This window comes from Pholis gunnellus (assembly GCF_910591455.1).
Source record: "Pholis gunnellus genome assembly, chromosome: 7".
Classification (NCBI taxonomy): Eukaryota; Metazoa; Chordata; class Actinopteri; order Perciformes; family Pholidae; genus Pholis; species Pholis gunnellus.
The window spans coordinates 23,174,054-23,189,360 of NC_136533.1; the positions used below are offsets into that span (position 1 = coordinate 23,174,054).

Genomic DNA, 15,307 nt, shown 5'->3' on the forward strand with positions numbered 1-15,307 from the left:
CGCACGCATGCACAAACACACACACACACACACACACACACACACACACACACACACACACAGACAAAAGCAAAACCCGACTCAATCTCACGTACAGGAGCTGCAGAATTAATTGTTTTAATGACTTTTCAGAGTTTTAAAAGTAGCAATCTTCACTTTCACAGTATGTTAAGTAGAATTATTCAGAAACATTTTGCTCCATGTCAGTAATATTTATGCAAAGAAACATACTGGAGTATGGTTTTTTTCATTTTATTCGTGTCAGTCTTATTGGGCTGAGCTCAATGGAAATGTTAATGTAAAAAAGAGGTCATAAATAAATACTGTAACTTTGAACGTAAACCACAAACTTGGTGTTTCTCCTGAAACAACTTCAACGTCAATTAGAAGTTTATTTTATAAATGAAATGTGCAGTTTCTTCCGTACGTCAAGCTGAACGAGGAATAATCAACAACGACGTATGAGGACGCAATATCCTAAGTGTTACCTTACGTCATGTAAACAAACATCACCATCTGTGCGCTTGAGATCAGGCTGGAGATGTAACCTCTTAAAAGATGGGTATAGTGGTACTATAGTAGTGGTACTGGCTGTCTTCCGACGTTTTTTTCCACGTTTTGCTGGAGGTTGCCGGACAACAGCAAGTAGGGAACTTTAAGCTCCCAAGTGAAATGAGGAGATATCGTACAGATAATCCCTCATTTAAGTGTCATGAATCAGCCATTCCTCGTCCTTTGCAGTCCAATACTTCAGCTCAAAACGTTGGCTAGTTAGTTAGTTAGTTAGTTAGTTAGTTAGTACACAATCATAGACATTTTTTCACAGCCCTACTGGTGGCAGGAGATCAACAAATCCTCATACCTAAACGTGACGGTCACAGTTTTAAACGTGTGGTTAACGTTGTGAAACAGTTGCAGTTTGGCAAGGTTTAGGCACTGAAACTATTTGGTTAGGTTTCCGAAAACATCATGGGTTGGGTTAAAATAAGTATGTTTGTTACGTTACTTAAGTTGCATTTGTAAATGAATCTAAGTTACGTTAAGTTTTTTACATAAGTAAGTCAGTAAGTGAAAATAACATTGACTTTTGCTTGACAAACAGGGTCAAAGTCATTACCCCAGCCTCCTCCCTATGCGGACTTTGCCGCTCTTTATACCAGGCCACGTCACCAGACTTCCTCCTTTGCTCCTGTCATGATTCCTACGACCACTAAAAGTCTCCGCCTTACAATAAACATAAATATGGGTCATACTAAGCTGCCTAGAAATAACCTATGGGGTTGTTTTTTGGGGAGGGAGGACAGCCTCTATGTTATTGTTAGGAGTTATCTGGTGTTACCTGGACAGTATAACGTCACAGAGACAATAGCGCACGTACATTGTAATAATGTTAGCAGCATACACAGTGTTTGATTTACATTTGCATTCCACTGAGCTCAACGTGAGGCCATAGTTTGACATCAGGCATTCTAATATCAAGTCAGGGCAACGTCAGACCAAGTGCCATGTCAGGTTCAAAGCAGCTCCCGTGCGACGTCCCAAGAGAAATCCCATCAAGTCAAGTAGAGGATGATGAGTGAGGGGTAGAAGCCAAGATAAAGAAGAAGAATCCTAAGAGGTAGAGTAGCGTTTCAGCATGTGATGTGCTTTGATTCCTCATAAGAATTTAATGCCCGAATGTTAATGTTCTAGGCTTTACTATTGATGACATTCTATCGTGAATTATTGAAAAAAATATTACTAGAATATTACAGAAATATTTTCTTTAAAGAAAATCGAAATGTTTAAAAAAAAAAAAGAAAAAAAGAGTTGATGACGCTGAAAACTGATTAGTTGGATAAAATGATGAAGCCTCCAACATAGTGCCTCCAGAGCAAGATTCCTGAATAATAAGTTCACTCCAGAATCTTCCGTGTAGATGGATCCAATCAAATTTGACTTGTGGTTGTTCTGCCTGTCTGGTGACGGTGTACAGGTATCTACAGTGTGTTTGTGCGTGTGTCACTTTCAAAATGAGCCGGTGATGCAACTTACAGAAACAGAGGTGCTTTATTCTCGCCATTAGCGCTTCCATCCATCCATGTGTGTAAATCAGATAAATTGGCAGTGATAGGGTATGGCAGTTACCACATCTTGGCTTGGCTTTGTGCTTTGTGGCTTTGTACCTATTTTCCAATTTAATGTAACAATTAAGCCTGAAAAAAGTCAGTTCACACATTGGTTGACGTTTTTCTCATGTTTTGCTGAGAAAAGATGGCACACTTTTACTTGACTCTACTCGCCAGCATCCCTTTGGAGAATAACAAACTATTTATTGCTCCTACACTGCTTGTGTTGTCCATATGTAGGCAGATCAATAGAGTGCTGCAGGAATGACGTATCTTTGTAGGCCAACCAGGAAATTAGCATGGCGCTGGTTCCCTTGACAAAAAAAACGATGGGACTATTTTCGATTGGATTATTGCAGAAAATAAGCTTTGTGAAAATAAGCTTTTTGGCAAACACAAGTTTATGATATTTACACGTTTTGTTCAGCAAATTAATCTTCTCAAATTAACACCACTTTTATGATTTTTTAAGTGTTAACGCAATCGGCAGAAGTTAAAAGCTAACATTAGACTGTAAACAGACTACACGACAGTCGCATGAGTGCGAGTACATACAACAAGGCTGTAAAGGCGGACTAGTCGGCGTGATGACGTTTGTAGTCTAATTTAGCCAATTCTTAATAACCGCCCTTTTTAAGACACGTAAAAGCTTCAAAATTCAGTTCAGTCAGTATTTGCTGACGTATTTTATATCGTAGGACAAGCTAAGCTTGTTTTAACCACATACCTTATTTTACCTTATTTCCGACATCTAACCAAAAACCCAATCGAAAAACCCATTGACTCTGAGACAAAGGAAACAGAAGTGCAAAAATACTAACTCAAGTCCGCATTTTAGGACTCATTCCTGCACCACTCTATCCGTGGAGACACAATGTCTAAGACACCCAGGTATCATACTGGTACGATGTAACACCTGATCAAACCTTGCCTTATATTATCTTGCCGGCCATTCATCCTTCCTTCCTCACACTCTCGATCACTTCGACGCTGTCAAAGTGACAGTCCTGGTCACAGGAATCCGTTGGCAAATACGGAAACTCACAAATGCCTGCCTGAAGCCAGTATAGACCTGTCATTATCATCCATTGATCTGTTTACCTGACCATCCATCCATTTGACAATCTATCTAAATTGCTTCCTGCCCTTGCCTCCACACAGACAGATGGATGCCTTGAATAGTTCCAGGAAATGGTGTATCTCCATCCTGTTGGATGGCATCACCACTGTTGGACAAAGCCTACTGGCTTGGGACCATCCTTACTCCCACTGAGTCTTGTACCGCATCGCTTTGACTCGTTACCAAAACTCCCACTCTAACCACAAAGGCTTTCTTTTTAAGGAAAGAAATAGTCATTTCAACACATTGGCGTTGTAAAATCCTATTATTCCATCATCCAACGCCTTTCGGAAATGAACTCTATATTAAATCAAACATGTATAGGCAGCCTTTTCCAGTTAACACGCTAACAACAATATACAATCGTCCCCTAACTGACCAGATTGAAACAACATAGAGACAAGTACGTTGCGTGGTGAAGAACGTTGACCTATTAAGCTAAACTAAGCTACATTTTTTTCTTAAGAGTAAGATCAACAAATAAAAAAATAGTGAATATTAGTCTTGGTCTCCAATTGGATGCCCTTGTTGCTCAGTGGCAGCTGGATTTGTAAGTAAGCAGTTGTTTGCTAACAGGTTAGTCATAGCTATGGAAACTAAAGGTGTGTTCGGCTGTCTTTGCGTGTTTTGTTTTATGCCACCTAGTGGCCAACAATACTAAGTGTCGTCAGCCAAGCTCGTAGTTCTGTGAGGCTCTACCCAGGCACGGCTGTACTTTGAGCATTGTGCGTTTCTGCAAAACACGGATACATTGAGTGACAACGTTTTTGCATTCGGTTAGAGAAAGTGACATAGCACTTGTCCCGTGTGAAACCAAAAGTCAATGTTGGCTTTACGCTTGTTTCGTAACGTTGTTATGCATTTTACGCAATGTTACACAAGAAAGTCAGAGATAAGACATTTAGCTGCACTTTTGCAGCTAGCGCTAATTGGCTGGAACAATTTCACTAACCCTGAATCCTGGAATAGAATGCCGCCAATCTGTACACACTTTTTATATTTACATCATCTCAATAACTTTACGAATGGGGATGATGAAAAACTATTTGTTAGTGTGCACAGCTTTCGGCACATTGTGTTCTTTGGCTTCATCACTTTCTGAGGATGGAACAATGTCTCCCAGCACCACTATTTTGCTTGGACTAATGAGGTGAAACTACAGTGTCTTCTTCATTATTATGGATGCTGTATCCTCTGGACTTTGGCCAAATCTTGTAAATGAGACGAGAACGTCTGGTGTAGTTTTACAGAAACACCTTGCCCGGTACAGCTCTAAAACAGAGATTAAAATGTGTATTATATTTCATCTGGCCTGTTTGATAATTACTATAATGAAAACTTGTCACCAGTTGGCTGGTTGGCAATTTCAGCCAACCAGACTCCCCCTCCTGACTGAGTTTCACGGGGCTTAGGACCAGCTGGCTCAGTACCATACTCACACTTCCTAACCACCTGTCCCGCTCACAGTCAGGGTGGCAGCATGGATCAACTCTGCTTGGCACATGTACACTACACGCGACTGAGGAGGGCAAAGCCATGGCTATGGACCATAGACGATGACCGTTATATTATCTCAGGCACCTGGGAATTAGTAATCTGAATGGTCCAAAAGCTGGCAGGGACCTGGCAAGGCTTTACAGAGTTGTGTTGGCATTTACAGAGATTTAGCAGGGAACCAGTGGGCACAATGCCAGCTGGCAAAGCACATTGGTCAATACATAATATGACACTAGCCTAAAGCCTTGTAAATGACCAGTGGCGCTTTGTGCACCATTTCCATGTGATAATTCTCATAATCTACTCTAAGCGGAGTGTTCACACACGGAACTAGGCAAAAAAAACAACTCGTGTGTGTTTTTGTCCAAATAGATAAAGCAGGTCAGTACTGCTCTGATCCACATTTATCCATGTTTAATCCACACTTTCTGTTCTACCAACCATCCATCCATCCAGTCCATATTTGTTCTCAGTGGAGGTTCTCCTATCCTAGCGTTTTGTCAGAGGTCTGAGGGTAGAGTCACATATGTTGCTCTCAGCCAGAGCAGGTGGCTAGCTGTTGGAGGAGAAAACACTCCTGCTAATACTGCTAACAGCTATGCATATGGTGCAGTCCTTCCACCCATCCATCGACCCATTCATTCATCCCTCCATTTATCCATTCATCCTTTAATTACTCCCTTCAAACAAATTAATTCCTAATAGCTATCCACACACATGTGTTTATTGTCTTGAAGAGCTTACGACTATTGAATGAGGGGCCCCACTATTAACCCAGTGTTATTGTTTCTAATGGCATATACTGGTCCTAAGAACCAACATATACACTTAGGGCAAGAATCAATATTATGTGTCTGTAGGTACAAATATAATTACATACAAAACATTGAAAATGAAAATATATAAATTATGGAACCCCCCGAAAAAAGAAAATATAAACCAAAAGAAACGAAAACATTTGAATATATAGCTAAATCAAAGAGAGTGTGAGTTAAAAACCAAATCAGAGCAGGCAAGACCATCAATAAATTGGGTTTCAGCTCTTTAGAGAAGTCAGGAAGAGTGAACTGCCGTCAATGAGCTGCTGCCTGGAAAGGCTTGCTGCAGACAAAAATGCTCAACTCAGTTTGAAGCCCCGCCCCTGCACAGAATGCCTTCATTTTGTTATTTCAAAGTGTATTAACATTGTTCTATCCGTGTGTCCAAATTGCACTAAATTCGACACTGCACTCCATGGGGTCCATAGCAATACACCCACCAAGTGTGTTGTGGATCGGATGGACGGTGTTCGAGGAAGAAGAAATACACACAGACAGAGATTCCTTGCTTTATAGTTAGATATTCTGAAAGAAAAGATTTGTTTCTAAAGGGTAACTTGGGGGCAGCAGAACATTGTCATACTATCACCATTTAGTTCTTACGGTAAACATTAGCAAAGGATTGCCTATTTACACATCCAGCACTCACAGAACAACCTGAAACGTCCAATATTCACTTTCTTTTAGCTCGGTTTTTGGTCTCCACCAACTCGTTCTTCAACTAGTCGCAACCATATTTGTGTGGTGTTGTCCATGGTTTTAGGACTGTGGCAGCATATCAAACATTTCTCTCTTTCTTAAAACATATATTTATTTTCCAAAATGATTCAAATGAATGTCAACAGCATTTATTCCCTTTCACATCACCATCTGTTTGGACCCAAGCAAAGAAAGCACTACATGCGGAAAAGCTGTCGTGGTTCTGGTAGAGATGAATTGCCGCAAAAAAAAACAAATGTGACACTTCAGTTAAGTTTCAACAAGCATGTTACTGTACTCTCCCTGCGGTGGGCGAGTAATCGGCCCTGCCATTTCTAGCTTTGTTGTTTTCTACTTCCTCAAACTGACAAATGGAGCTCTGGATGCTGGTACTAACACACAACACCGACCAGGAAGAAGGCTGACATTTAAATAGACAATGGATTGATTTCCTCTCTTGATGACATTTATGATATGACACCCTATGACAAGGGACAGATTGCTCAGCGGTGGTAGTTAAAAGCGGGATGGTGAAATGCTTTATAGCAGGTGTGCAGAGGATGGTAGAGCAGCTAAGCCCAGAGCTGCTTTTGTAAAGCCCCTCTCGCTTAGAATCACTGTCTTTTAATTAACCAATTCTCCGCGGAGACTTGGGGGAGTGTGGGAAGTGTGCGACGTACACTAAACACTTTTGAAGGCTGAAATAAGTGTGCGCTTCAATCTAATAGAAAAAAAAAATAAACACTCGGCTTGCCTCCAGCTTTCCACTTTTTCATTGAGAACAGAAGAAACTGGACGTCAGCCTCGAGTGACGCCAGAACAGAACCTCTCTGCTTCACAACAAACGAGCAGATGCGATAAAACGTGTCGCCCAGTCGGACGGTCAGCCGTGTTTTTTTTTCTTCTTCTCATCTTTGCAAGGTGCCCTTGAGATTAAATGTATTAGGCAGGATAATCGCCTCAGTCTGCCAAACCTTCAGGCTTTTTTTTTTTTTGAGGCCACAGAAAAGATGAAGACAGTTCACAGAAGGGAGATAAAGGCTGAAGCTAAAGGCTTTGACTGGATGCTATCTTTGCTGCTCCATTTCCATGCATCTCTCTCATTTGATGAAAAATTGAAAAAACCCTCCATAGAGCAATACTCCAACCGTACTTTGCTTGGAAAATGTATATCAGTCTCATCAGTATTGGTCTGAGCTGTGAGTCTGAGTGGTTGTGTATGCTCCAGGAATAATATATCCACGGGTCTGCATGGCTAACCTAACAGATCAGATTAGTATCTGGGAAATCACAGCTGATTAGGGTGTGTGTGTGTGTGTGTGTGTGTGTCCTAATTTATGCACTCTGGAACATCTAAATTAATTCCCTATGCTTTATCCTCTAAAACATAACTGACCTACTTTAGACATTATTACTATTGTTCCACCATTGCAGTTTTTTATTTAATCCCTTAAGATAAGTGTGTGTGTGTGTGTGTGTGTGATACAGAGGAGGAAAAAGAGGAATAATATGCATATGTGTGCACTTGCCAGAAGTGTGTATGCTCTTATGATGAGTGTGTGAGAGCAGATCAGTTTTAAATCTCCCGGCGGTCGGACGGTCGGGGTGGCATTATTACGACTGATGAGTTGAAGGCTCCAGCTGTGTGTGTGTGTGTGTGTGTGTGTGCGCATGCATGCGTTTATGTGTATGGAAGGGGCACAGGATAGATGAGTACTGAAGATCTGAGACTGGAGTCATTCTCTGGTCCGTAGGAGAGATGAGTCAAAGACTGCTCAGAACTCCGAATTAAACCCTATTTCTTCTTTTCCCTCATCCACCCTTTCCTCCATCTCCCTGTCCGTCATGTTCTACAGCTGAGGGAGGTCACCAGGAGTCAATGGGACGGGCTGTCAAGCCTCTGGACCCCAAGGCGCCCTCCAACCTCTCAGCCATCCCCCTGACTGGAGACACAGCTGGGGTGAAAGACAAAGATGCCGGACCCAGACGTTGGCCAGAGGGTGACATTTTCACTGAGGCCCGAGCAGCGGTTTGGACCGAAACAGAAACAGGGGTGCGTGCGGAGGTGGATGGCATGGTCTTTGCAGAGACCTCGGCTACAGTTGGGGCTGAATGGAGTCCCGTGGATGCGGAGGGAGGAGGCCTGCTGAGCGTACCCAGGAACCCGGCTGCCTGGCCGGGGCAGCAGAGGCTGCAGACGCGCGGCGAGGGCCAAAGAGAGCGCACAGCCCTCTCATCGGTCCCCACCGATGGGCCAGCGGAGCCGCCGGCACCAGTGCCGAGAAAACCTTTAGGGCTGCTGTCTAAAGCTGCTTGGACCAAAGGCACTTATTCATCCTCATCCAAGGCCTCCTCCTCCCCAACTACAACAAAGGCATCCTCTTTGCCCTCCTCCTCCTCCTCCTCCTCCTCTTCCTCCTCCTCTCCAGCCAGCAAAAGAGACAGTCAGACAGCAAGACCAGACAACGTCTCCCTGGTCGTCGTCAACAGCAACTCCTCCAGCAGCAATAGCAGCTTCAGTTTGGGTATGGTGCAGAATTGTTCTGTCATTTCAACCTATTTCAACGTTGACTTTCATATTGTAAGTGATTGTTCGCCAAACCTCTCCCCCGAACAGCAATCTGTCAAGCTCTAATTTCTCCACATGCAGAAACGATGTGCATGGGGCTCTAATTAGAGCTACACTACCCTGCGTTTAAAGAGAGTGTCTTTTTCTTAGCCTTTTTAAACCCCAAAAAGTCAAGAGCAAAAATGTATTCATTCATAGATTCATTCATGCATTCATGTATGGATTCATTCCTAATTATTAGGAGCATACGAGAGCATGAAGGTCATCATTCCTCTACACCTCTACATGAATCATCAATAGTGAGGATGTCTTTTACCTGGGACCTGTAGCTTTAGTCTTTAGTCTTTCAGCACAATATCATGAATAATTACCCATCAAATGCATATTTAAAACCCTTTTACCTGTAAAGGCAGGGTTGGTAATCTTCATTAAAAAATCCTGACAGCAATCAAGGGTGAAATGCTCTAACAAAAAAAGGAAGAAATATGGTATCTGTGGCTTTAGCAGGACTGTAATAAGCCAATCATTACATTCGGGGCGGATATAATGATTGGACAAGCTACCTGCCTACCTGTGCACTCATTGCGCTTCACTGGAATCTTCCACAGGCTGCTAGCTTAACAGCTGTGAGTACTAACAATAGCCGTGTTTGTTGTTTGCATTCATTATCATACATTTAGGGGAGTGTCTTTGGAGTGAGACCTAAAGGGACGTTCTGTCGGTGTTGCCGACTAGGCGACTTTCTTGTTAGATTTAGCGACTTTTGGAACTAGCGCTGCAAGCTCGTTACGTTGGAAAAGAGTTGCCAAGAGTTGTGATACAATTTTTTTAGCCATATAGATATGAAAACCCTGCTTTTGTGTAAAACAAACTAGCTAATTTTGATGGTAAAACTGTCAAAGTCTTTGAATATATTCTAGAGAGAAAGAAAAACTTGACAGTGCTGCAACAGTGCATAAGGGGGCGGGGCTTAGCGAACAGTCAATTGTTTTGGATCTCAATCTTCAACGTCAATAACCATCAAAATGTTATTTTCAGCCTTTGCTGTCACCATACCCACCTAAACAACCATCGTCTTTAGCCCATCATCATCATTTTGTCATCATCTTTCATCATGTTGTCATCATCACCATCACCATCACCGTCTTCTTTGCCCTCTTCGTCGTACTCATCACCATGTCCTGTCCCATTCCACTACCTCCATGTCTCCCCACTTCCTGCCGCGCTATCACCACAGTAGCAATGACATCAGCAACAAGGTAATTCCTCCACACATCATTTTGGCGTCCGACACAAGAGTGGACAAATGCTAATATCGCATGGATTCACATCACAGTCGCGGGAGGATGAGAGGGGATGTGGATGTCTCTCAGTCTGAGAGGATTGATTGCCTCCCTCTTGTTCGCTCCAGCCTCCTTTACGCCTCTCATCGACATGCGTCTGATTTTGCCGCGTTGGAGACGATTTAGATGGATTAAATGAACCCCTGACATTAAAATGCTCCTCTCGTTTACACATTAGAATTGGATTTCTATTTCCTACGGGCATTTATAAACTGCTGCGCTCTTCATCTCATCTATTTAAAATTGAGGATGGATGAACCTTAAATGGCTTTTTGCATGCATCTTGGATGCATTTACACTTTTCAAAAATCCAAATAGAATCCAGATTTCCAAGTCTAAGCCAGATGGGAGCAGGGTATAGGGACTCATTAAGTTCACGCAATGCACCATATTGCGTGTATACCATCGTCATTGTTCGACCTGTCTCTGGGCATTGCCATATAGTCTCATGTTGTATATGTTGAAGGACAAGGTTGGCGATATGTTTCTTATTGTTATATTTAATAAATGCAATACGAAGACCAAAACCAACAATTCGGTAGACTGACTTAACATTTTCTGACTTCCCTAGCCCATTAGTGCTTTATTTCGTTTTTTAAAACAGGCTGACTAATTTCCTAAAACAGCTGGCCGCTGTAGTTTGTAGCAAACGTTACTCAAACGGGAGGAAATGCTGCATTTGTTGGGGACTATATCCAGCTGCTTATTAATACGGGTTTGGTTTAGTGAGGGTTTATGGTGGCGGGACAGTGTTCATGGTAATGAAGTCATTCAGTGCAACAGTGTGACTCATTGCTGTGTTTTTGATGTTGGTTTTGGCCTTCTTAAGGGATGGATTATCAAATAAGTATACTAAAGAATACCGCTGGACATCCTTTAATATCATTGATTTCTAAATGTTTCCCTCCCTGCAGAGGAGTCGGTGAGCAGCCTGCCGGCCTGGGATCTCCCCACAGTCCCCGAGTCGCTCCTGTCCACCGTGGGCGACGACGACGCCACACTCCCCGCCAACGTCACCAGCCCTTTCTCCACCCACCAGTGGAACACCACCATGCCCGTGCGCACCTTAAACACCTCACGGCACACGCCCACATCAACCACCACCGTAAACACACCACTGTCACCCACCGCCACCACCACCACCTCAACTTTACCGTTATCCACCACAGCGAGAGCACAAACACCATCGGGATCCAGTACAGTTTCTCAAACCACGAGCCCGGACACTGTGACCAATGAGGGCCTTCTGCTGACGACAGTAACCACGACGACGCCCTCAACGACCACTCTTACTGTGACCGCCGCTGAGATGACGACACAGGTGGCAACCACTGGGAGCGATGTAACAGTATCACCAAATACTACCACTGCTGCTACAACCGCCCGGCTAACAACAAGCCTCAAACCGACCACAGCGGCTACAACTCAGCCAACAACCACCACTACGACCACACCTGCCACTACCACCACCACTACTACAATCCCCCCAACCACCACCACCACCACTACCACTACTACGCTTCCCCCCACGACTACAACCACTACACCTGCAACTACTACTACTACTGCTGCCACTACCACTACAACCACCGCTACAACCACAACAACAAAGGCACCTGCCACCACTCTCTTCATCCCGATCGAAACCACGCCGCCTCCCACCACGACCACTGAACCTCCATCCAGTACCAGCGCAGAGGAAAGTCCTCTACCATGCAACGTGACCGAGAAGTTCTGGGTCAGAACAGGTACTAGTGTAAAACATCACCCTTAGAATAAATGTGGAAGACAAGAAAAAGATTCCAATTGGAGTAGTTTTAGACATCTGGGAGAAAGAGTTAAGATGAACGGCTCAAACATCAGGGCATTTTCTCTCCATCTCTCGAATAGTTTAGCCTTCTGCTCATGGCTGCGCTTAGCAGAAGGCTAAAATATGAGCAACATTTTCTCCCCATCTCTCTAATAGTTTGTGTCGCAGAAGAGGCATGCCTTTTTTCAGGAAACAAAGTAATCATAAATACAGGTGAAATACTATTTCAGAGACTCAATGTACCTTTTGTGTCCAAGATGTAATTACATACACAGAAATGTGTTAAAACTTGCACAAAAGCAGGGGCAGATATTCCTCAAGCATAAACACTTTTGATAAGAAGCTGGAGACTGTAGCCTTTGATTACATTTACCAGAGATGGTGTGATACTAAAGTACTGAAGCCTTTACTGTTGGCAGCAGCTGCAAAGTGATCAAGGAGACATTTAACCAGAGGCCAAAGTCCAAGCTCCTGTTTTATGGAAATATTATTGACATATTATTATTTGAGGCAATAATTGGGGTCAAAGTGAGATTTTTCACAGAATGTTAAGCCAATTATGAACACATCGTGCACAGTCATTGAGCTCCGATGTTGATAAAGTTTTTCTTCACAGTTCTATCCATTGAGCTGCGTAGGAACTGCCTGGATCTGATCCTGAAACAGAACCTCTCCAAAGGACTAAGCCACGCCCTGCAGAGAGCCCTGAATGACTCCACAGCCAATGCACAGGTCAGTGTCTCTTACAGGTTCAGCTGCATTTCACCCCCACAGGTTAGGGGGTTAAATGCACAACTCTCTCAGCAACCGCGGTTTAGTGACTTAGACTTAAAAAAACAGCGTCATTTTGGCTATATTTAGTTCTGTTCTGTTTCAGGGAGGGAAAGAAAATGTTGGTAATCGTTTTGCTTTCTGCTACTGGCTACAGCTAGCTCACAGCTAAGGTTAGCACAAGGCTAAATCATTGGAAGTGGCAACATTTTCTCTCCAGTTCTCTGATAGTTTAGCCTTCTGCATATGGTTGTGACAAGCTCACAGCTACGTTTAGCAGATGGCTAAAATATTAGCAACATATTCTCTCCAGCTCTATAATAGTTAAGACTTCTGCTTTACGGTTAGCAGAAGGCTAAATCATGAGCAACATTTTCTCTCCATTGCTCTAGTAGTTGAATATTAGCAACATTTTCTTAATATCTTTTGCAAGAAAACTGCCTACCCTGCGGTACCACTTGATTAACAATATGCTTAAGAGTTATTATGGAATTTTTTCACGGAGAAAGAAATTGCCAACCTCAGCTTTAAACACAAGTCAGTACAGTAAATGCAGGTCAGTAGCTAGTAAGCTCAGGTCAGTGGCTAATGAACACAGGTCTACGGATAGTAAACACAGAGCTGTGGCTATTAAATACAGGTCAGAGGCTTGCGACGACAGGTCAGGGGCTTGTAAATCCTAGTCATTGGCTACTAAACATAGGTCAGTGGCTAGTAAACATGGGCTCATAGGCCCTACGTCAAATGTTTTTCAGAGCTTTCGCTTGCTTTGCTGTTAGTACACACATTTTACCTTAGCATTCAATGTACTCCCCACCGACTCCAACAGGTCTGTACATTCTTGATGTAAATTAGATGATTAGAGTAAAGGTGCTTTCCTATCAGACGCTCACAAGATAATCTCGTCTTTACATTTTAATTTCGGCACAGTGTTGGCTCTCCGCGTGTGCAGACATCCTTTCTTGAGTGTCATCATTTCACAATACTCCACAGTGTTTTTTCCTCATTTTTCTCCTCCCGCTCGTTCACCTCCGCAAGGACCCGTCGGAGCGGTGCTGGAGAAGAACGGGGAGAGGTGACTAAAGCAGACAGCGTTTGAAATCTGAATAGAAATAACCTGTTGAATAGTCAGGCGTTGTCTTTGGTCAGAGAGGTTTTTACGCACACAGTCGTACTCTCTCTCTCTCTCTCACACACACACACACACACAAACAAGATAATGGAAAATTCTTCCTCTCCTATTCTGTTGCGGAGAGTTTTTTTTTTTTGTCTCTCGCCCTCTTTGTCAACTGCCCGATCTGATCTGATCTGATTGCTCCCTCAGTTTAAGTGGATAGATTTTCTGCCAACCTGTCTGTCTCGCCTGTCTGCTTGTGCCTGCCCGCCTCTCTTCGTGGCGCTGTCTGTTCTTCCGTCTTCATCCGCCTGCTTTTTCTATTTTTATCCAGTTGTTTGTGAGCTTGCACCGGGAGTGACTCAGTGTCTCTAAGCTCCCGTCCATTTTCATCTACCCCCCTCCTGCGAACACACACACACACACACACACACACACACACACACACACACACACACACACACACACACACACACACACACACACACACACACACACACACACACTTCGGAACGTGCACACACACATACACACACACACACACACACATATCTCAGTTCTTATCCTCTCCATCAGCTATTCAATCTGGATCAGTCCGTTGAGAGACATATAACGGTATAAAGAGAGTTTTTTTATTCCAAAAAGCCACGATATGCAGGCAGTGTTTTCAGGCATTGTTGATGGGCAAATATTGGCTTCGGCAGCGACGAAGATCGTCAAACAGCATGAAATTAGCATGCAGCGGTGTTTAATGTGTCGCATCATTGAACAATGCGGTTAATCATAATCACATGCGGAAATTGGCCAGTTTTACAGCTTGCAAAATGTTTGGCAGGGAGAAAGAAGTGACAGCGAGGGGGGGGCAAGGGCAGGCCTGGTTGTCTTTAATGGATTCAGGTATACAAAAGAAAAACCTTGCTGCTTCTACAGGGTGCAGGGTTGCTCCCAGAATATAATAGATCCAAGACGAAGCTGTGCACAAGGGCTAGACTCTAGAAAAGGTGCAATTTATTCATCTGCTACTTCAGCACCACAGGCAGCACCACAGATTTATTAACACACAGCTATGCCTGATTTATACTCCTGCCGTTGTGCACAAATTCGTTCTGTAGCTGGCTGGCAACCTCTCCCGTTCTTTTTGATTTGGCCCTTCGGTGTTCAAATCCTTTGTCGGGCTGTCTCTGATTTATTTGATATGTGTGATTCAATAGTTCCTTATAAGTTTGGCCCAACAACAACTCCAACATCGCCAGAGCAATGTTCTGAAAAGTAGTTAATACATATAGTAAATAACTATTAATCGCCAGAGAATCTTAAAATTACCTTAAATTTGTTATTTATTTATCTATATGAACAATTAATTTACCCTTATTTTGAAAAGCCAAGTCCTTCAACGATTTGTCCACCTTCGATAACTATTGATTGCTGTCCAGGAGTGTTCTGTTGGACATAGATTAT

At 43.2% G+C, this 15,307-nt stretch overlaps 1 protein-coding gene across 1 annotated transcript in view; it reads left to right on the plus strand.

Moving 5' to 3' along the window:
• kiaa1549la (KIAA1549-like a) overlaps positions 1-15,307 on the plus strand; it is a gene marked incomplete at its 5' end in the record, with an annotated part of 89,633 nt that overhangs the window by 24,320 nt on the left and 50,006 nt on the right. The window contains 3 exons of the mRNA XM_079163585.1: positions 8,099-8,767; positions 11,069-11,902; positions 12,581-12,696. Of these exons, the coding sequence (XP_079019711.1) occupies positions 8,099-8,767; positions 11,069-11,902; positions 12,581-12,696 (1,619 nt within the window). The remainder of the gene's footprint in view (positions 1-8,098; positions 8,768-11,068; positions 11,903-12,580; positions 12,697-15,307) is intronic.